Source organism: Theropithecus gelada, chromosome 9, assembly GCF_003255815.1.
Source record: "Theropithecus gelada isolate Dixy chromosome 9, Tgel_1.0, whole genome shotgun sequence".
NCBI classification, from domain to species: domain Eukaryota; kingdom Metazoa; phylum Chordata; class Mammalia; order Primates; family Cercopithecidae; genus Theropithecus; species Theropithecus gelada.
Genome location: NC_037677.1, coordinates 88497584 through 88519625, shown reverse-complemented (window position 1 = coordinate 88519625; position 22042 = coordinate 88497584). Strand labels below are relative to the sequence as shown.

The 22042-nt window shown below is 40.7% G+C and overlaps 1 protein-coding gene across 3 annotated transcripts in view; it reads left to right on the top strand.

Moving 5' to 3' along the window:
* CPEB3 (cytoplasmic polyadenylation element binding protein 3) overlaps positions 1 to 22042 on the top strand; it is a 249136-nt gene that overhangs the window by 203394 nt on the left and 23700 nt on the right. For all 3 annotated transcript variants that reach the window (XM_025398016.1, XM_025398015.1, XM_025398017.1), the window contains 2 exons: positions 4181 to 4295; positions 14312 to 14493. In XM_025398016.1, the coding sequence (XP_025253801.1) occupies positions 4181 to 4295; positions 14312 to 14493 (297 nt within the window). The remainder of the gene's footprint in view (positions 1 to 4180; positions 4296 to 14311; positions 14494 to 22042) is intronic.

Here is a 22042-nt window from a genome sequence, read left to right as displayed (position 1 = left end):
CATGTACAGTTGTTCCTAAGTTTGCATAAGAGATTGGTTCTAGGACCCCCGCTCAGATACCAAAATCCACAGATGCTCAAGTCCCTTACATAAAATAGTATAACCTATGTGCATCCTCCCATACACTTTGAATTGTCTCTAGATTACTTATAATACCTAATACAATGTAAATGCTATATAAATAGTCGTTCTACTGTAGTTTTAAAATTTGTATTATTGTTACTGTTATTTTTGTTTTAAAACATATTCTAGGCCGGACATAGTGGCTCACACCTGTAATCCCAGCACTCTGGGAGGCCGAGGCAGGTAGATACCTGAGATCAAGAGTTTGAGACCAGCCTGGCCAACATGATGAAAGCCCATCTCTACTAAAAAAAAAAAATCAGCCGGGTATGGTGACAAGCCCTAGCAACTCAGGAGGCTGAGGCAGGGGAATTGCTTGAACCTGTGAGGTGGAGGTTTCAGTGGGCTGAGATTGTGCCACTGCACTCCAGCCTGGGTGACAGAACGAGACTCCATCTCCAAAAAAAAAAAAAAAAAAAAAGTTTTCTATTTGAGATTGGCTGACCCTCGTTGCAGACTCAGAACCCTCAGATATGGAGGACCAGTTTTATATAGAGAGAGGAAATTTATATTGAATTAGGACAGAATTATAATTTCATCTATTCTCAAAAATAATTATTAAACGAAGATAATTAAAAAGTGGTTATTTTATTTATACTCTCCACAAAATATTTGAATTAGCTTATAAAGTATGATATAACAATGAAGTATATATATACATATATATATATGCACATATACACACACACACACACACACAAAATCAGGACCAGAAAATATATCCAAACAAAGAGTAAGTCCAGAAGGATAGAACACGGATATCAGGACCTGAGGTCTGGAGAAACAGGCCTGATGTGAGAATGGGCTTAGATTTCAGAGAGAAACCAGAGTGTGAGTGTAACTTTTCATACAGATAGTACCACAATATTATTATTTGCTTAGTAGATAGAGTGTGTTGATATTGTTCTATGTTGATTAATTCTGCAGAGGTGACAGCTCTGAGCAACTGTTTTCTGGTGGCAGCTGGGAAATGTAGGTTTTGTGAATAGGGTTAATCAGCACTGTGTCTTGAGCCCTCTTCCTATATTTTTACCTTATCTACAATGCCAAGAATAAAGGAATGGGTTGTGTGCAATGTGATGAAGTGAGGTCGGCGGTTGGGGAGTGGGCAGAAAAGGCAGTAGGCAATAATGAAAGCTCTCAACAGGAAGGTTTGAGATCTTTTGCAGAGTTCTTTTGAGCAGTGGTAACCTACAGCTATTGATAAAAGGCTGTATTTCCTGTTTCAGTTAATTGAGCATGAAAGCAGACCACTGGATACTACACAAGAATAGTTTTCATTTTTTAAATAAAGTTATCTATGATCGAATGCAATTAACATAAAGTGATTGGAATTACCTTACCAGGTCCCTAAGCTGCCTTAACTGCTTTATTAGGAATGAGATCAGAAGAGAGATTGTGTGTAGAAAAAGATACATCTGTGTGTGTGTGTGTATGTGTGTGTGTGTATGTGTGTGTGTGTGTATGTGTGTATTTAAGGGAATCTTTACTGTTTGTTCTCACAGTGTCAGGAAATTATTGTGTATTAAATGAAAAAATTAGTAATAGGCAATAGGTCCTCATGAAGGCATTTAAAAGTAATACTTTATGGTATTAGTGAATCTGCCTTTGTAGTAAATGTCAAGGGAATGATAATTTAGTCAAACAGACCAAAGTTTACACGGAAAGAACTGCATTTTTTTTCATGCAATAAAGGTGGAGCAAATGTCTGAATGTGAACGGTATTGTAAACAGGTCCAAATTTTCAGGGTCTAGGGAAGAAATGGAGATTTTGTGTCTTCTGGCTAAGTGGTGAGGCCAACAGTGTCATAAAAGGCAAAAAGTGGCTGGGCTCAGTGGCTCGCTCCAGTTATCCCAGCCCTTTGGGAGACCGAGGTGGGCAGATCTCTTGAGGTCAGGAGTTTGAGACCACCCTGGCCAACATGGCGAAACCCTGTCTCTGCTAAAAATATAAGAATTACCCAGGTGTGGTGGCAGGTGCCTATAATTCCAACTACTCAGGAGGCTGAGTCACGAGAATCATTTGAACCCAGGAGACAGAGGTTGCAGTGAGCCGAGATCATGCCACTGCACTCCAGCCTGGGCAATAAGGCAACACTCTTGTCTCAAATAATAATAATAAAGGCAAAAAGTTAGGTGAGGGCGAATTTTTTTAGCAATCTTAAAGAATGTGTAGACTGGCCAGGCACGGTGGCTCATGCCTGTAATCCTAACACTTTGGGAGGCCAAAGCGGGTAGATCCCCTGAGGTCAAGAGTTTGAGACCAGCTGGCCAATGTGGTGAAACCTTGTCTCTACTAAAAATACAAAAATTAGCTGGGTGTGGTCGCGGTCACCTGTAATCCCAGCTACTTGGGAGGCCAAGGCAGGAGAATTCTCTTGAATCCAGGGGTTGGAGGTTGCATGAGCCAAGACGGTGCCACTTTACTCCAGCCTGGGCAAAAAGGAGAAACTCCATCTCCAAAAAAAAAAAAAAAAAAAAAAGTAGACTATTTCTAACTGAGCAATTCCAGTTTTAAAGTTAATTCAAAATTTTTGAAAGTATAATTGCCACAGGTGCTACCTTTCAAGTGGCAGTACTCCTGGGTATAAGCCAAGCCACATACGAAATTATCCCATATGTTTCCTTGCATTGAGTGTTGATGTCTGAGCAAGGGGGAAAATGAACAATTCCATTAATACTAAGGAAATGAAAAGTCAACTTTTTTGTTTTCTATCTTAGTCATTGGTGGAGGGGAGGGGGAATGGCATGTTCCTTGAGGACAGATACCAGGTTCCCTTACTGCACCCAGCCCGCTTCTCAGAGCATATTGGCTACTTGCCTAACTGGTTGGTTTTGAGGCAGTGCAGAATTTGCCTTCTCATGCAGGAGGATGTTTTTGTGTTTTTGTTTTGTTTTAAGATATTCTTTGATAACATGTTTTAAGGTTTCATGTATAAAATCATATACATAAAGGCTCATGTTTTAAGGTTAAAATTCTAATGAAATACCTTATTTTTTACTCTGTGATAAAATAGTACAAACTATGGGCACTAAGTCAGAGTCCCAGTTAAGAAAAATGACCAAATAGAAATATGCCATAAAGATTTCTTTTTCTACTTTAAACAAAATTTACTTAAACTTTGAGGCTTGCTTTTATTTAACCAGCCTCGTTTGTCAAAATCAGATAAATCCGAAAGAGATAACTCTCTCTCTCTCTCTCTCTTTTTTTTTTTTTCTGGAGGCAGTCTTGCTCTGTCACCCAGGCTGCAGTGCAGTGGCGCGATCTCGGCTCACTGCAACCTCTACCTGCTGGGTTCAAGTGATTCTCATGCCTCAGCCTCCTGAGTAGCTGGGACTATAGATGTGAGCCACTACACCCAGCTAGTTTTTGTATTTTCAGTAGAGACAGGGTTTCACCATGTTGGCTAGGCTGATCTTGAACTCCTGACCTTAAGGAATCCGCCTGCCTCGGCCTTCCAAAGTGCTGGGATTACAGGTGTGAGCCACCGTGCCTGGCCAGAGAGTACTCTCTTTGTGCTATATTGTTATCTCTGGTAATTCTATGCTAACTTGCTGCGTGTTAATCTGTATTAAATCATATTGCTGAAAGATATGTTTGAATTTTGGAAGGTGATGAGAATTAAAAAGTCAGACATGGATAATTTTTAGAAAATACTCCTGATGTACTTTAGATGAACTCTTAAAACAAAGTGGTGTATTGTGACACATTGTAAACAGTCTCTATCGTGTGTTAAAATGAATCTGATTCAAAATGCAGACTCTGTCTCTAAAAGCCTGCCTTACAATAAAAAAAAAAACACAGGCAGAGGTGGTTTCCAGTGGTTTCATGGTATATGTCATATGTCTAGAGTGCTGAGTACAGTACTGTAAGTAGATTCCCCAAGAGTTCTATTGAAAGGTACTTAATGCGGATTACATTAACTAATTAACTGGATTTTGTTTGGGTCATGTTCATTGTGAAATGCACAAATCAGTGGGTTTGTCTTTAGTCATCTTATTCTCATTTGGGGTTGCTGGAAATGAAGTAAGGACCAAGTAAACGACTTTTTTTCAGGTGCAAATTCGACCATGGAACCTAAGTGACAGTGACTTTGTAATGGATGGTTCTCAGCCTTTGGACCCCAGAAAAACTATCTTTGTTGGGGGAGTTCCACGACCCCTTCGAGCTGGTGAGTGGAAATAGTAACACCACAACAACAAAACCAACAACAACAAAATCCCCAATGCCTTTAGTCTTAAATATTTTCTAGGTTTCCAGTGAGCTATACATAGTCTCCAAAAAGAAGGCTGTCGTCGTTTTCACTGAGCTTTTTCAGGATTAAAGGTTTTCTCCCAAAATGCTCTATTTTGTTATGGTGCAAAAGTGAATTTCATTAAACAGTTATGTTGAAAAAATGAATTTTATTTAGTGCTTTCCTATTTAATCCCTTATGTAAAAAATAATAACACATTTGGCAGTGTGCATTCTTATGCCAGTCAGCATTGTTATGTATGACAGAAATCTGTCTTTTTTAAAGCTTCCCTGTTGTTGTTTTTTTAAGTTACTTTCCAATGATGAAATAATTGTGCTGCTTGATTTGAGCAGAATCATAATTGACTGGCGAGTTTGAAGTGTTGTTGAACTGATGGCTTCAATACATATTTAAATCCAAAGACAAATCCAATCAGCTGTGCATCAGCCTCCTAATAACCAGTATTAATGCCAGTGGAGTATAACAAAATTATTTCTAAGATCTAAGTTTTTGAAGCACTTAGAATAATTAAGTTAATTTTTTTAAACTAAAACAAAAAAATGTTACTGTTGCCACTGTAGTTGTGAAAGTACATTTCTTTTGTGTTATTTATATGCACATAGACTTAGTTCTACCTAAAAATTAAAACAAAAAGCAGAGATCATTAAAATCATGTTGTGAAACAGAATTATAAAATGTAACCTAACGTTATTTAGCTGTATGACTTTCGTGACTTCTTAATTCTGAAAGTTCCTCAACATTTCTAACATATTTATCCAAATCCCATCTCCAGCCTACACCTAAAAGATAACTTTAAACCTATATAAAGACATTAATAATTTCATTTTGAAGGACTTTTAAACATATTTTTTCTGACTGGGTCTTATTTTCTTCATTCCAATGGAAAACTATCAAACAAAAGGTAGAAAGCAAAGCAGCAGAGATGCTTCCCTTTTATCTGCAGTCGGAGAAGAATGTCTAAGAAGGGCTAATTCAAATGTGAAAAGCATTATGAGATGGGGGCAAATGCAGACCTTTGTTTGTAAACTGTTTGTGCTTTTTAAAAAAATGATGGGGGTGTTGTGGAATATTTCTGAATTTTTCTAACTAGTGTTATATTTAGGAGTGGAGAGGGACAGAAATCCTTTTTCTTATTTTATAAATGGACAATCATAGCTAGTATTGTAGCTTTTCCTTTTGCAACTAACTACAAGCACAAATTAGTTTTTTTGTTTGTTTGTTTGTTTGAGACGGAGTCTCACTCTGTCGCCCAGACTGGAGTGCAGTGGTGCCATCTCGGCTCACTGCAACCTCCGCCTCCCGGGTTCAAGGGTTTCTCCAACTTCAGTCTCCCAAGTAGTTGGGACTACAGGTGTGTGCCACCACGCCTGGCTAATTTTTGTATTTCTAGTAGAGACAAGGTTCTGCCACGTTGGTCAGGCTGGTCTCGATCTCCTGACCTCAGGTGATCCGCCCACCTCAGCCTCCTAAAATGGCTGGGATTACAGGCGTGAGCCACCACGTCCGGCCACAAATGAGTTTTTATGTTCTAGCCCCTTTCCTTTTTTTTCCTAGATAGGAATCTGAAAAAATATTCTGAAAAAGTCCTATAGTTATAAAAAATAACAGAACTGGCTGTAACTTCTTATGTCTATCTTAAGGCACAGACATAGAAGTTTATACAAATTGAAGTTTAAACTTCAATTTGTATTATTCACTCTTTATTCTTCCTGTTTTAATGATTTGGAAGGATAGGTAAGGGCCTATATATCATTTTTCTTCTGTAAATCCTGTGAAGATCCCTTTTCTACACTTGCTGTATGATCACACCAACACTGCAAGAAGTGAACCCCTGAACCTGAAATTATATTCTTTAATATTTGTTGTCTGCAAGATGCCACAAATTCTAGGATTAGACAAGAATTATATTTAGTTGTCTAGTAAGAAATGGGATTTTGTGTTCCCTGACTAGATACTATACTATACCTTTCATAATTTGAAGTTCCTTTTTTTTTTTTTGAGATGAGTCTCACTCTGCCACCCTGGCTGGAGTGCAGTGGCACGATCTCGGCTCACCGCAACCTCCACCTCCCGGGTTTGGGCGATTCTCCTGCCTCAGCCTCAGGAGTAGTTGGGACTACAGGCGTTCACCATCATGCCCGGCTGTTTTGTATTTTTGGTAGAGACAGTGTTTCACCATGTTGGCCAGGCTGCTCTCAAACTCCTGACCTCGTGATCTGCCCGCCTCGGCCTCCCAAAGTGCTGGGATTATAGGTGCGAGCCACTGTGCCCGGGAGAAGTTCTCTTTTTTCAACTACGCTAAAATGTTTTGTTTTAAAATGTTTTGTTTTTATAGTTATGTGGCTAGTAATCTAAAATCACTTGTATTATTGATAGTGTTCCCCCATGCCAACACTTCCCTTAAGTGTAGCTAGTTTCTAGGTGGCAAAGTAATCTATATTATTGTCTTAGAATTTTATCATTCATCCCAAGACTTCTAGTTTAGAGGGCCATGTTATCAAGACAAAAAGTTAACATCTGCAGCTTTTATCTATAATCATAGGAATTGGGTTTCTTTGAAACACACTGAGCTTTGGGAACTGATGTATACCTTGGAATAGAAGACGATTTTTAAAGAATTCATTGTAACTTTGCTAGACAAGCTGAAATTGAATACAGTATAGTTCACTTGAACGATAAACATTTATTGAGCATCTACTGTATTACTGGCACTAAGAAAGTATGTGTCATGCAAAACTGAATATCCCACTATCATGTTAAAGAGGTCATCATATACAGAGTCAAAAAATGTCAGAAGAAAATAAATGTACTTACAGAATGTGAACTCAGAATTAATTGGAGACCAGATTGTATTCTTTAACACGATTCTCAAATTTGGTTTTGAAATACTTTAGAGCATTTTTTATTATTTCCAAGGAATGTTCTAGTTATGGAATTTTGGAAAGTCTAAAAATATTTTAAGCATTTTATGCAGAGTGATCATGGACTAGATATGGGCATCCCTACTCAACAGGTGAGATTTTAGATGTCCAGGTGGATTTTTACCTTATTAAGGGCCAAAAAGTATCCCTTAATATGTCACAGTGACTAAAATGTTATCACTGAAGTGTTATTCCTTTGGATCTTGTGAGTTGGTTTTTTTTTTTATTTATCTTTGATATTTCCTCATTGTAACACAAGGACCAATATCACTGATAGTTATTCTGAATACAGGCCTTATCCCTTTAAACAGAAATACACAAACACCTCTAAAATAAAAGGGCAACCTGTTTTAAGCAGTATTGTCCTGAGTTTCTGGTTCTTTGATAAACCTTCCTTTTAAGAACTCAGGTTGGACCAGCCTGGGCGACATGGTGAAACCCTGTCTCTATAATAAATACAAAAATTAGCCAGGCATGGTGGCACACGCCTGTAGCCCAGTCTCCGGAGGCAGGAGAATCGCTTGAGCCCAGGGAGCTCAGGGCTGCAGTGAGCTGATATTGCATCAGTACACTCCAGCCTGGGTGACAGTAAGACCTTATCTCAAAAAAAGAAAAAAAATAGGTTGGAAAAAATCACAGTCCTGGAAAGGAAAACAAAAGAAAAGCTGAAAATGGGAAAATATCAGTGGAAAATTTAGATGAGCTTACTTATTGCCTGATTGTGGGTTTCTCTATGTCAAATAATCCACATTCTTACTGTCTCTTCCTTTCATCACTCCCATTGGTGACAATAGCAAGCCAAGGATGGTTTGCCTGAAGTCTCCTGGTGTTTATCAGATCTTGTCTTCTTTCTACTCCCCATCTCACCCTACCCTCACAGTAGGAAAGCCTGTAAGTGGACTCACCATGCCACCATGTGGCTAAAGCTCACATATTCTTCAGAGTCAGTACAGGGAAATGGGCAATTTGATTCTTCTCCTGCTGCCACCTGGAAGTACAACATGTTGCCACTATGCTTCATTCATGTAATATGAGCAACATGTCTTCCTGAATCTCCACACAGAAATAACCCAGTTGCATATCCCTATGGCATTAGGACCTCTCCAGAATACATACCTCTTCACTCTGACAGAAAATAAGTGCCAGGCTTGGGGGTTATGATACCACCAGGAACAAGTAGAGAGTGAGGTATGTGGTCTCTGTACTCTTCCCCAGTTGATTAACATGAGTATTTCTCTGATCCCAAATTTCTTGGTTTTGGCATCTGATTGGAAGACTGCCTCAGTGACCAAGCTTTTGGATCCATTCATTCCCAACCTTTATCAGGCTGGAAAAACTTTCAGTCTTTCTCATTAGAAGCATATGAACTGTTCTTTACTTCATGACTTCCTTAGGCCCTGCAAAACAGATCGATCTCGAGAGAGTGCTCATCTGAGTCCCCACAGCCTACTGTTTGCTCGTTCATCTTTCAGCCCTGTCTTTCCTAACAATTGCTCTGATAATTCTTTCCTTTCTTTTTCTCCCCTACTAATATTCTGTGATGAATCCTGAAATTTCTTTCTGTCTTTCCTTACCTGCCCTGACTGTTGTGAGGATGGTTTTTCTGTGGGAGGCAAAAATTTCTGAAGTAAATATTCAGAGATATATGGCATATATCTAGAGAACATATATCCTGAATTTTTCTTTTTCTTTTTCTTTTTTTTTTTGAGACGGAGTCTCGCTCTGTCGCCCGGGCTGGAGTGCAGTGGCCAGATCTCAGCTCACTGCAAGCTCCGCCTCCCGGGTTTACGCCATTCTCCTGCCTCAGCCTCCCGAGTAGCTGGGACTACAGGCGCCCGCCATCTCGCCCGGCTAGTTTTTTGTATTTTTTAGTAGAGACGGGGTTTCACCGTGTTCGCCAGGATGGTCTCGATCTTCTGACCTCGTGATCCACCCGTCTTGGCCTCCCAAAGTGCTGGGATTACAGGCTTGAGCCACCGCGCCCGGCCCTGAATTTTTCTAAGATCATTTATTTCAGACATTTTGTATAAACATTTCATAGTTCACATGTATTAGAAACCATATCCTGATTTGTGATTTAGGAAACAGGAGTATTATAACCCTATCCTTTATTGTTGTTTTATGAAGTAGTTGCAGGCAGAAACCATCTTGTATCAAGTTTTTCAACAGTAGAAGCTTTTTCACCATGTCCTAAGTTCAGTATGGGTTGTCCTGGACAAACTCCAGATTTGGCATACTGACTTGATTAACTGTATTACCTTTAGGGATAAGGATCTTCTAATGTTAGTATGTGTTTGTGTCCTCCCTCTGCACCAAAAGCAAACCCTCATCCATAGCTGATGTCAAACTTTGCCATATCAGTGGCAGGCTGTGTGATGTTAGCCTACAGCCAAAATAACACTGCGATGAATTGATACTTACAGAGCAGAAACCAGGCCAACTTAAATGTTAAGCAGAGATTCACAAGGTGGGAGTGGGGCAAGAACCCTGGACAAAACTAAACATTTGAATACTACTCTGTCCTTAGCAGTGTGCCCAGAGCTCTCATGGATGTTTAATTCTCACAGTAACCCTGCGAGATTATAAGTGGTAGACTGTGCTTTAGAGATGATGAAGCAGAGTTCAGATAGAGTAATTGGTCTTTCTCAGGTCGAAAGAAAGATGCTTTATTAAGCTGAGATCTGAGGTGTTGTCTCAGTAACAGTAGTAACAGTCAACTTGGTACCAGTGCACTCTGTCTGATTTAGTTCATTGTTCATACCATCTATTTGAAAATATTCTTAACTTCCCGACATATCTGATGCAGAGCAGAAGCTTATGAGCACATTTCTTCCCCTTGAAGTATGTGAATTGCCCTTGACAATTGTGGTAAACCTAGGAAGCCCTCGTCAAGTTTAATCTTCCTGCTTTCAGAAGTCGAGACCTCTTTGATACCTTAAGGTGCCCTATGCCTCTTGCCTATCTGTTTTGTCCTTATTTCCAAAGAGAAGAAATACGGATTCTAGATTCACAGTTTAGAATCTGTAAAGACGAATGTGTTATTTTCCTCTGGAATCCTCATTTCCACTCTGTCTCGTTTGGCTGTCCAGTATCTCAGGCTCACATGTTGCCTTAGCTGGCTTTGAAATATATTATGATTAAATGATATAAATAGGGCCGTGAGGTGAAGCAGGACTGGGAGGAGTCATCATGGGTTTCCTCTCTGGTGAACTAAAGACCCTTTCACATCTTTGTAAAGAATCAGGAGCAGGCCAAGAGCGGTGGCTCATGCCTGTAATCCCAGCACTTTGGGAGGCCAAGGCAGACAGATTACCTGATGTCAGGAGTTCAAGACCAGCCTGGCCAATATGGCAAAACCCCATCTCTACTAAAAATATAAAAATTAGTCAGGCGTGGTGACTGCACACCTATAATCCCAGCTACTTGGGAGGCTGAGGCAGGAGAATCACTTGAACCCAGGAGGTGGAGGTTGCAGTGAGCCGAGATTGTGTCACTGCACTCCAGTCTGGGCAACAGAGCAAGATTCCATCTCAAAAAAAAAAAAAAAAAAAAAAAAGAATCAGGAGCAAATCCAAGGAACCATAATTGAAGCTTGCATTCAACTCCAGAGATATAGTCATCACAATCCAAAGGAATTCATGGGGATGCTATGTGCTCCACATTGCTGCAGTATTCTAGTTTGCCCCTCCAGTCTGCAGCACAGTGACTCTCATCACAAGAGCCAGCATGTGGATTAGACTCATTGTGTTGCTGCTACCATGAAAGTTGTTCATGAGACAATTTAAGTTGTCTTAGGGTCACAGAGCATCTTGTCCAAAGTACGGTATACCCTTGAACCATAGCTATTAGACCTGCCATCTTCCCACCATGACCAGACAGACCCATGAGCACTGTCTGGATGGGAAAGAAAATAAAAAATGGTTTGGAAAGTCTTGACTTCCTCGTGGACTGTATACCTGTTTTCACCTCTATGTGAACGCTGGATTCCTTCACCTCTATGCCCTGCTCTGGTACCCTTATATTCCTCAGGTGAAATGTTAAGAACATGCTCCTGGGAGCTACTTTGTCTTTGCCCTCTGTAGAGGATGGTTTCAAATGAGGACTAGAAATTCTGTTTAGTACTTAAATGAGTTCAGCCTGCAGGAAGTATGCTGAATGAAGACTTATTGGTTGAACAGAAGACCAAGTACAAACAGCAGCTGTTTGACTACTGTTTACTTCTCTTCAAGGGTGGTCATAGTATTAGACTTTCTGTAGTTAAAATACAGATGAGGGTAGAGAGAGAGATGGGAAATTTTCATATTCTTCTCCCAAAAACCTCTTCTTAAGTCACCTTGGTTTCTTCTAGCTTCTCAACAAATTGCCCTTCACTTAAGTGAGACCTAATTGACTCAAATGTCTGCAGACTTTTTGGTGGCCAAAAAAGCAACTATATATAAGTTCATAAATGGAAATTATTTATTTATAATTAGTTTTCATAAGAGCATAAGCAGATGAGGGTTTCTGCTTCCTATCAAAAGTACTTAACTGCCAGCAACATCAGTCATGATCTAATCCTTGGAACGTGCAGATGATTTCAAACAGATAGATTCACAAAGTAATGGAATGTTTGTGCTTCTCTGGCATCAGAAGATCCTGAAGATTTTTTGGAGAACACTGTGGTATAGAAAAATCTGTGGTTACAGTAACTCTTCTGCTTAGCTGGAGTTTCAAGCTTACCACTCATGTGCCTTCTTTCTAAATCAGACACTTTGTTGAGTCCTTCCTATGGTGGAAGACAAGTGCCATTCAATTCCTTGCCAGCATTCTTTTCCTGGCCATTCACCAGGCTTGGAGATTGTTACTTCTCTTATTTCACTACAGAGGAAGCCTTGTCTTTTGAAAATTAGTATTTAAGTTATAGGGTCCTGAGGTTACTTATTTCACTAAACCCATTCAACCAATAAGGGAAATGCATTAATGACTGCAATTAACAATTAATTCTGCCTTCAGTTTCTTGGTCTCTGTTACTGCAGTAATAGCCATATGAGGAGATCCTCAAACCATCAGAGGTTGTTGGGATGAAGTATAAGGACCTCTGATATTCAGGGTATGCGCACAATTCCTGTTACATTGTTTGAATGAATGTGATTCCTGGATCCTGCCCCAAGACTGCAGTAAGCAGCTACTTGGCTTTAACAGACAATGCTCCCTTGGCTGATATGGCTTAGTAATTCTGACCATAGTGGTATAATTGAGATAACTTTCTGCTGCTCTGTCTTTAATGGCGCTTACTCTTAGGCTTAGTTCTTACTAGCTTATTTTCTCACCTTCTGAAAATTACTTGTTGGTTATGGGTTGTCCTTCCTATTAAAAATAGGCAGTTAGAAAATAGTCACCAATAGGCAATCTGGTATGTAAAGAACTTTTGGAGAAGTGTAAAGATAGCCTCTCTGACGTAGCAACACAGTTTTACTTACTGCCTCAGCAGTTTCGTAGTACAGAAACCAGTAATGCTTGGCTTTCCTTTTGTTCATAGACATCTAGTGGAGTTCTTCTACTGTTCAGCCCTTCACCCTTTGTACATTCTGCAGAACTCTTCTCCTAGAAGAGAAGAGTTGTGCTGCTCTCCATCTCCCCAGATACTGATTGCTGTGGAGCTCTACTATGTGATGATCTTTGCACATTGGCTGTGGCCCAGGTCATTGTCTGTCTTCCCTGTCTTCTCCTTTCCAAATACCATATATAGGTGTTGAAACAGGTTCTTGGGTCACTTCCCAGGGGTAGTGCTGAGTCTTTTGGATTTATACTATGTGAGTAGCCTAAAAGGAATGGTCATACCTGGAGAAGGTGCTGTCCACTATCAAGTAAACAATTGCCTTCAGACAATCTGGTATGCAGGTAAGTGCTACATGTTTTTCTAATGGTACCTTTATTGTTTTGTAACTATACCAATATAAAGGCATATTTAGGCCAGGCATGGTGACTCACGCCTATAATCCCACCACTTTGGGAGGCCAAGACTGGTGGATCGCTTGAGGTCAGGAGTTCAAGACCAGCCTGGCCAACATGGTGAAACCCCATCTCTACTAAAATTACAAAAATTAGCCAAGTGTGGTGGCGCATGCCTGTAATCCCAGCTACTCGGGAGGCTGAGGCAGGAGAATCACTTGAACTGGGGAGGTTGTAGTGAGCCAAGATCACACCACTGCACTCCAGCCTGGGTGACAGAGCGAGACTCTGTCTCAGTAAACAAACAAACAAAGGCATATTTAGAAGAAATGTGACAAGGAGTACAGGCCACACCTCTGGATCTATAGCAAGGTACAGCATGGGTATGTTTTTACTATTTGTGTAGCACCTTAGTGCTCTGTGGTAGGTTGTAAGTGCTCAGTAAATGTTTATTGTGGCTATTATCATTACTAGTATTATTATTTAGAATTCAATGGGAGAGGTTAGTATGCAGAGTTCACAGTTGGATTAGAATATACTCTAAAATCTTTACTTTTTTAAATTGTGGAGATTTACTTTAAGGCTGTAAATAAATTGTCTCTAGTTAAAACAAGCAGTTAATCCTTTCTATAGCTTAGTCCTAATATAGTAGTGTAACACTAGTAATTTCTTTTAGTCTTAGAGGTTAGTAAGTAGGACTGTTTCTTATTAACTTGTTAGGGCAGCATGAAATGCCTTGCCTACCCAAGGCACATTCCACTGGACTAACCAGTTAGAAATTAGAACAGGAGGATTACTGGTAGTTCATTTCTTCAATACTACTGCTAAAGTTCTGATTATATAAATTCTTGTGTGTATGTGTGTAAATTCCTAATTTTTTTTCCATTTTATTGCAAAACACCCTATTAGGACCTTCCCTACTTGAGTTGTAAGACTGGTGTGGACAGTCTTCTTGATACTTAACATGCATTTTCCTTTTCTTAATTACATTGCATGATCTCTAAATAATTCTTCCTTCTCCTGGGCAGGAGTACCTCCCAAATATTTATACACATCCATGTTTTGTTTTGTTTTTTGCAGTTGAACTGGCAATGATCATGGACCGTTTGTACGGTGGTGTCTGCTATGCTGGCATTGATACGGACCCAGAGCTGAAGTACCCCAAAGGTGCTGGCCGCGTGGCATTCTCCAATCAGCAGAGTTACATCGCAGCCATCAGTGCTCGTTTTGTGCAGCTTCAGCACAATGACATTGACAAACGGGTAAGCACCTACTTAGGGTGGAACTGCTATGGGAGAGAAAAGAAGTTTGTTCTGTGGTTTCCTGGGAAGAAAGGCATCTTATGATCGTAAGTGAGCAGCTCTACCTTGCATGGCATTAGTCCATGAGTCCATCTAGGCTGCCTGAAGAAGAGAGCACCACTGATGTTTAAGGCATTAAGGAATCTTCTGCCTCACCCATCCCCAGAGTGATGTTACACTTATGAAAATAATCTTGCAAAATTTAGCATACCAAACTAGTGCTGTTCAGAAGATGACACTGACAGTGTGTTAGCAGAGGTGGAGAGCTGGTGACCTGCTTGACCTACATAGTGCTCTTAAAACAAACAACAAAGAAACTTAGATTAACATTTAAACATTCAGGAGTATATATGAGATGTTGAACTTCTGGTCTGAAAATTGTCAGATGGCCGGGCCCGGTGGCTCACGCCTGTAATCCCAGCACTTTGGGAGGCTGAGGTGGGTGGATCACGAGGTCAGGAGATTGGGATCATCCTGGCTAACAGGCTGAAACCCTGTCTCTACTAAAAATACAAAAAAAAAATTAGCTGGGCGTGGTGGTGGGCGCCTGTAGTCCCAGCTACTCGGGAGGCTGAGGCAGGAGAATGGCATGAACCCGGGAGGCAGAGCTTGCAGTGAGCCGAGATCGCGCCACTGCACTCCAGCCTGGGCGACAGAGCTAGTCTCCGTCTAAAAAAAAAAAAAAAAAAAGAAAAGAAAACTGCAAGATCATACATTGTGGCAATCATTGGAATCAAATAGCTGCTTTTCCCTTCAGTCTCCCCTTCAGCTCACTGTTTCTCCTGCTTACACCATAGATGCGTATGCATTACCGGCCATGTTGTTCGTCGGTGTTACCTGCCTGCCCTTTAGAGACATTAAGAGTGCTACCTCTGATGTAAAGAGGGGGCATGAAGTAGAGTTTTAGGCAGTTGGTGTACTTAATTGGTTTTGTAGATTGGCATGAGTTTAAATTCCTTGAATCCCAGCTTTGCCACTGTCGGGAAGCTTAGGGGTATGGAAGGCAGTAAGAGCCAATCTGGACCCTGTATTAATAAATGAAAAGAGCATGTAGGAGAATAGCACCAAGTCTTGAACACCTGCCTGTGCAACGGTGCAGTGACTATTAATTCTTCTAGTAAAGAATGTTCTTGGGGCACACACTGGACTAGAATTAATAAAGTAGTAAATCTGTTCCATATGAAGTTTCACATGATATCCTTTACAGTCAACTTTGACTCATTTTGTGTAGCAGGCAAGTTTCTTAGGTAAAAATTTTAACTGGTGATGGATTTTTCATGTTCAGGATTATAGTTTTGTTAAGACATGTATCTGATCAAAAAGTACAAGAGCCAGGACTTAGAATAAATATTCTATTTGCTACTTCACCGAGCTTCCTGAGAGTAAGTGGTAGTGGTTTGGTTTTTAATTAAAATGAATAAAATAATTTAGAATTTTGAAACACTTTAAATTCATGGAGATACAAAGGCATAATAAAGATTCAACTCCATTCCTGGTTTTTAAGTATCCATAGCAATCTGAGCATGCCCTTTTGTAATTGTAATCCCCCACACAACTGTAAGCTCCACAAAGATGGGCGTGGTGCTGTCTCATTCTCTGTCTGATCCCCAGTATTTACCCGTTGCTCGATTTAGTCATTGATGCTTGATAAACCTTTGTTGAATTAACACGTGGTGCTACTTGAGGGTTCTTTTAACTTCTGCTGCTGTTGCTGGTAGACGTGCTTGTGCCTGTACATTTGGGGGTCGTGTACCAGATTCCATTACATTGAGACCTCTATCGCGACTATCACTGGTGAACCTAGGCAATGAATTTAATCTGAAGAGCCTTGGCTTCTTATTTATATGGAAGTAGCTTTCTTTGTTCTCCTCTAAAGCCAGAACTAGTGACTGTACAGGAAGTAGATCCTGGAAATAATAAAGTCTAGAGGAGGTCTCCATTTCCCCATGTCTCTGCCTTCCCTTTGCCTCCATCCTACTGACCTCCTGTCCTATTCCTTAGTAGAGGGAGATATGCTTGCCCCAGGGATTTATAGTAGGCATTGAGCCCCTATAAGAATCAGAATAAAATCAGATATTTATTTATTTGTTTGGTTGCCTACCGCTATTCCCACAACTACTGCAAGGCTCAGGCCCTCAGTGTTTCTTCCCACAAGATTAGAACTAGGCTAAAAAGGAGAGAAATGGCTTTGCTTTTGTTAGCATGACTGTAGAACATGCTATGAAAATGTGTTTGGAACATCAGACTTCTCAGGGCTTAGGAAAACCATTGACTTTTCTGATTGCTATAATTGGGTTAACCATATACTGTCTATATCTCAGAGTAGCCTTTGGTGAACACTTTAAGGTAGCAGCCAGTTGTAGTGGAAAGAATAGGGAATTTGGAGCAAGAACAGATTCCAATACATTTAAACCTTTGCTGCTTCAGTCAGTCACTGTCAAGCCCAAGCAAGTTGCTTAAGGCCGGAAGCCTCAGGTCCTCATCTGTAACTCCTTCCTGGGGATGGTCTGGAGATTAAATGAAATTTTACTTCTGAAAAGCCAGATCCTTATGGCAGGTCGACAAGTATTTAACCAGCAAGTATTCATCTTACTACAAATGTACTTAATATTGATTTTTGTTAATATTTTATAGCTTGAGTTTTAAAAGTTGATCTGTTGAAGAAGTAGCAAAAAGGTTCAGTGGTTAGTGAAAAAAGCACTGGTCCCGAGTCAGATGGCCTGGGTCTAGATCTGGTCTTGTTCTCCCTGGGGTTATATGGACCTTGGGCAGGTCACTTAAATTCTGAGCTTCAGTGTACAGTGAAGGTAATAGTAATAGCCCATGAGATTGGTGAGAAGCCCAGAAGAGATATTGTTCAAGAAAGCAGTATGTACACTGTGTATGTGTATGGTGGGACAAGAATGCTGCTTCCATGTGACACTGGGAAAGGACCCAACAGTTTCTTCAGTGCCCTGGGATGAGAGTCATCTGAGGGGAATATTGGAAGTCATTGAAAGTGGCAAAGTCCCTACTCTCCCTTTTTCCCGTCAGGGACCAGCTCCATCTTCTTTGTTTGCTCTGACCAGTATGGAGATCTCTTCCCCTCCCCTCTCTTACCCTCCCCTCCCATTTTCTTCCATTTTCTTCTCATTTTGAGACCGGGTCTCACCCTGTCACCCAGGCTGGAGTGCAGGTTCAACCTCCTGGGCTCAAGTGATTTTCCCACCTTAGCCTCCCCAGTAGCTGGGATCACAGGTGCATACCACCATGCCTGGCTAATTTTTTTGTATTTTTGGTAGAAATAAGGTTTTACCATATTGCCCAGGCTGGGCTCAAATTCCTGGGCTCAAGTGATCTACCTGCCTCAGCCTCCCAAAGTGCTGGGATTACAGGCTTGAACCACTGCGCCCGGCCCAACATCCTTTCTTTATTATGAGACGCAAGCCAAGTTCCATCTTGAGTTGGGCTCCTTTTTCACTGTTCATCTGTGAACATTACACTCCCTTCCCCCAAACTGTTACTCTGTCCCCTTCGTTTTCTTCTTGCTTAGAATATAGCCAGTAGTACTTTATTTTATTGCCTCTGGCATTTTGAGCTTGTTAACTATACCTTTCATAGGTACATTTTTAGGTTCATTCATGGTTTTATTTTTATTCATCTTTCTCGTAAAGCTTACATTTAAGCTTTCCAGAGAGCTCCCATTTCATATAAGCACATTTGTATTTCCTTAGGTAATGCCATTTTTCTTTTTCAGAAAAAATGATCATCCATGTTGTCTACAGATAATTTCTATCACTAGGCAAACCTTGTTTCCTGAATAACCCCTCCAGGTTTTTAGTAGTAGTCTGATATCTCATGGAAAGGTTCTGAAACTTGCAGTACCAAAAGTCAGGAGCACATGTCCACCTGTGTACACAGTCCCTTTTACTTGCTATTACAGATTCTGAGGTGCCACAGTCATTTCCTTCCTTCCTTCCTTCCTTCCTTCCTTCCTTCCTTCCTTCCTTCCTTCCTTCCTTCCTTCCCTCCTTCCTTCCTTTTTCTCTCCCCCCTCCTCCTTCTCCTTTTTTCTCTCTCTTCTTTCTTTCCTTCTTCTCTTTCTCCTTCTTTTTCTTCCTTCCTCCTTCTTCTTCCTTCTTTTTTCTTCCTCTACTTTGAGACCTTTATTTACTTTCCCATATCAATGAACATGAGTAGGCCAGGCACAGTGGCTCATGTCTATAATCCCAGCATTTTGGTAGGCCAAAGTGGGAGGAGCACTTGAGCTCAGAAATTCGAGACCAACCTGGGCAACATACGGAGACCCCATCTCTACACACAAAAAATTTTTTTTGATTAGTCAAGTATGGTGACACGTGCCTGTGTGATTCCAGCTATCGGGGGAGGCTGAGGAGGGAGGATTGCTTGAGCCCAAGAGGTCGAAGCTACAATGAGCTGTGATCATGCCACTGTACTCCCGCCTGGGCAACAGAACAAGACTTTGTCTCAAAAAAATAATAATAATAAATCATGGATTATTATGTGATGATTATGTAGTGGCTGTCTTATATCTCCTCAGGAAAATAGAGCACTATTGAGTGCTGCGGACTCTACAGAGAACTTCAGTCTTTGGTCATAGCATTCATCTCCTGCCTTCTGATGCGAGCCCAGAGTTGGCTTTAAACCAATACCTTGACTATTTTAAGTAGCATCAACCTTTATTACCTTTTTACTCAAAGCATCCTCCTTTACTGTCTGCATCATTATAAATATAGATGCAGTGAATTTTTAAAACTAGAGATGGCATTGAAGGGTCACTTACTTCGTCTTTGCAGCCCTTATCCCTCAAGGAGAGTGGGAGGGGGCCACCTGCAGAGCAGCAATGCCTGACCATCGAGTGAGACAATTCATTAAGTGCTGGGACAGTGAACGCAGTAGGGCCATATGATGCGTGTCCCCTCAGGTTGCACCTTTCTTGTGTACACTGTGGAAGGTACATGAAGAAGAAATTGACTGGTATATCTCCTTTACCTCTTTTGTATCCAGCCAACTTTTTCCAAAAAAGATATCTCTTTTGATAATTTATATGTTTATTATTGTTGTTGATCTTTGGCGAAGCTTTTATATGGAGTGTTTCATGGGAGAAATACAAGCTTTATAGATTTGATTTCTCACCATCTTAAGAGACTTTTTGGCTTGCTTATGAGTATAAAATATGTCAATATGCACCATTTATATTATTTAATTTATCTGTGTTATCCTGTAGATTTGGTACTTTCATCTCTGCTGTCATCTTACTCATCCATAATCTCATGATCTTTAAGGAAGAGGTGTTTTTGTTGTTTGTAACAGCTTTGTTGAGCTGTTTTATGCTATTCACATAGCATACAGTTCACCCAGTTAAAGTGTACAATTGCATGTTTTTTAGTATATTTACATAATTGTGTAGCCGTCACAATCACTTTTAGAACACAGAAGTATTTTTTTAATCATCCCGTATTTCATGTCTTAAGGAACATAGAGGTGTTTTAATGTACAGCCTTTTTTTTTTTTTTTTTTTTTTTTGAGACGGAGTCTCGCTCTGCCGCCCAGGCTGGAGTGCAGTGGCCGGATCTCAGCTCACTGCAAGCTCCGCCTCCCGGGTTCGCGCCATTCTCCTGCCTCAGCCTCCCGAGTAGCTGGGACTACAGGCGCCCGCCACTGCGCCCAGCTAGTTTTTTTGTATTTTTTAGTAGAGACGGGGTTTCACCGTGTTAGCCAGGATGGTCTCGATCTCCTGACCTTGTGATCCGCCCGTCTCGGCCTCCCAAAGTGCTGGGATTACAGGCTTGAGCCACCGCGCCCGGCCTAATGTACAGCCTTTAAGTCTGCAATAAGAAGATCATAAGCATAATAACAATAGTGGAATGGTTATAGGGGATACACTTTATTTATTCTCTGTAATTACTCAGCTCATGATTTAGAGAGGATCCTACTTATTTAAGCTGCACTCTTCAAAGTCACAGGAACAAAGTAGCCCAGGCTCTTGGGGGAAACTTCTGAACCCTGCTATAACTGTGATTAGAGTCCCTCTTGTTGGAGTAGGTTGATAAATGTACATATCAGCAATGTGGGAGGACTAAGAGAAGTGGAAGAGGCTTCTTCTGCTGGGAGTTCCTCACAGAGCTGCTATGATCTTAATTCTGTCACTTTTGCTCAGGAGTCTGAATGGAAGTGCTTGGCACACAGCAGGCACTCACTAATGTGCAGAATCAAGTAGGAGGATATATATTAGGGCAAGGACTGGAAGCAGCCATGGAAGCCTGAATACTAGACATCTCGAGTCATCTCTCACCTGGACATCCAGAATATCTTCCCCTGGGGCTCCCAATTCAATTTTATCCCATCTCCAAGTCAGTTTTTACATAGCAACCAGAGCAAGCTTTTTATACTCACAATTTAATCATGTCTTTTCACTCCTTTAAACCTTTTGATTATGTTCCACCGCCCTTAGGATAAAGGTCAAAGTCCTTAAAATTGCCTAAATGACCCTTCATGTACTATGTACTTCTGCCTTAGCACTCACTTCTCCCTTCCTTATCTTGAGCCAGCCACAGCTGGCCTTTTCCCCTATTTCTCAGGGTCATTATACATACGGTGCCTGGCTAATACCCACCTTTCCTTCAGGTCTCAGCTTAATTGTGATATTTTTAAGAATCCTTTCTTCATTGGAGCTTACACCTCCCCCATAGATTGTTGTCGTAATACATGTCTGCCATTCATTTGTGGCATTAAATGCCAGTATAATGAAATAATGCTTTGTTTAATGTCCATCTACTCTGTTAGATGATACAAATTCAGGAGGGCAATAACTGTGTCTTTCAGTTTAACTACGGTATACACAATGCTTGACATCTAGTGGGCACACATTAATTATTTTTGAATTAATGCATGAATGAGTTATTATAGTGAATGAATGATGATTGAGAGGTGACACAAGAGGCCAGACACAGTGGCTCATGCCTGTAATCCCAGCACTTTGGAAGGCTGAGCTGGGAGGACTGCTTGAGGCCAGGAGTTTGAGACCAGCCTGGGCAATGTAGCGAGACCTCATTCTCTTAAAAACATTTTTTTTAATTTAAAAAAATTAAAAAGAGTTAAAAAGAGAGGTGGCCCAGATGGAAGACCTTTTATACCATTCTTTCACATATCCAACTGTCCACCAGAGGGCACTTTGCACAGCTTTCTTTTTGTACTTAAAGACACTCAAATAATAAAGAAATTTAGATTTCGCTGTTTAGAATATCAAAAGTGTTTTTTGGCACTTATAATACACTCAAGTTGGACTTAACCTTAGGTATGATCTGGTCCAACCCCCTTTGTTTTGTACACAGGAGAATCTAAGAGAGGTTTGGAAACTTTCTCAAGATACTTGACAATTGAGGGCAGAGCTCTCTTCATTGGATGCCCTTCCTGAGCCTTGCTGCTCATCCAGGGGCTCACACCTATAATCCTAATGTTTTGGGAGGCTAAGGTAGGAGGATAGCTTGAGGCCGGGAGTTCAAGACCA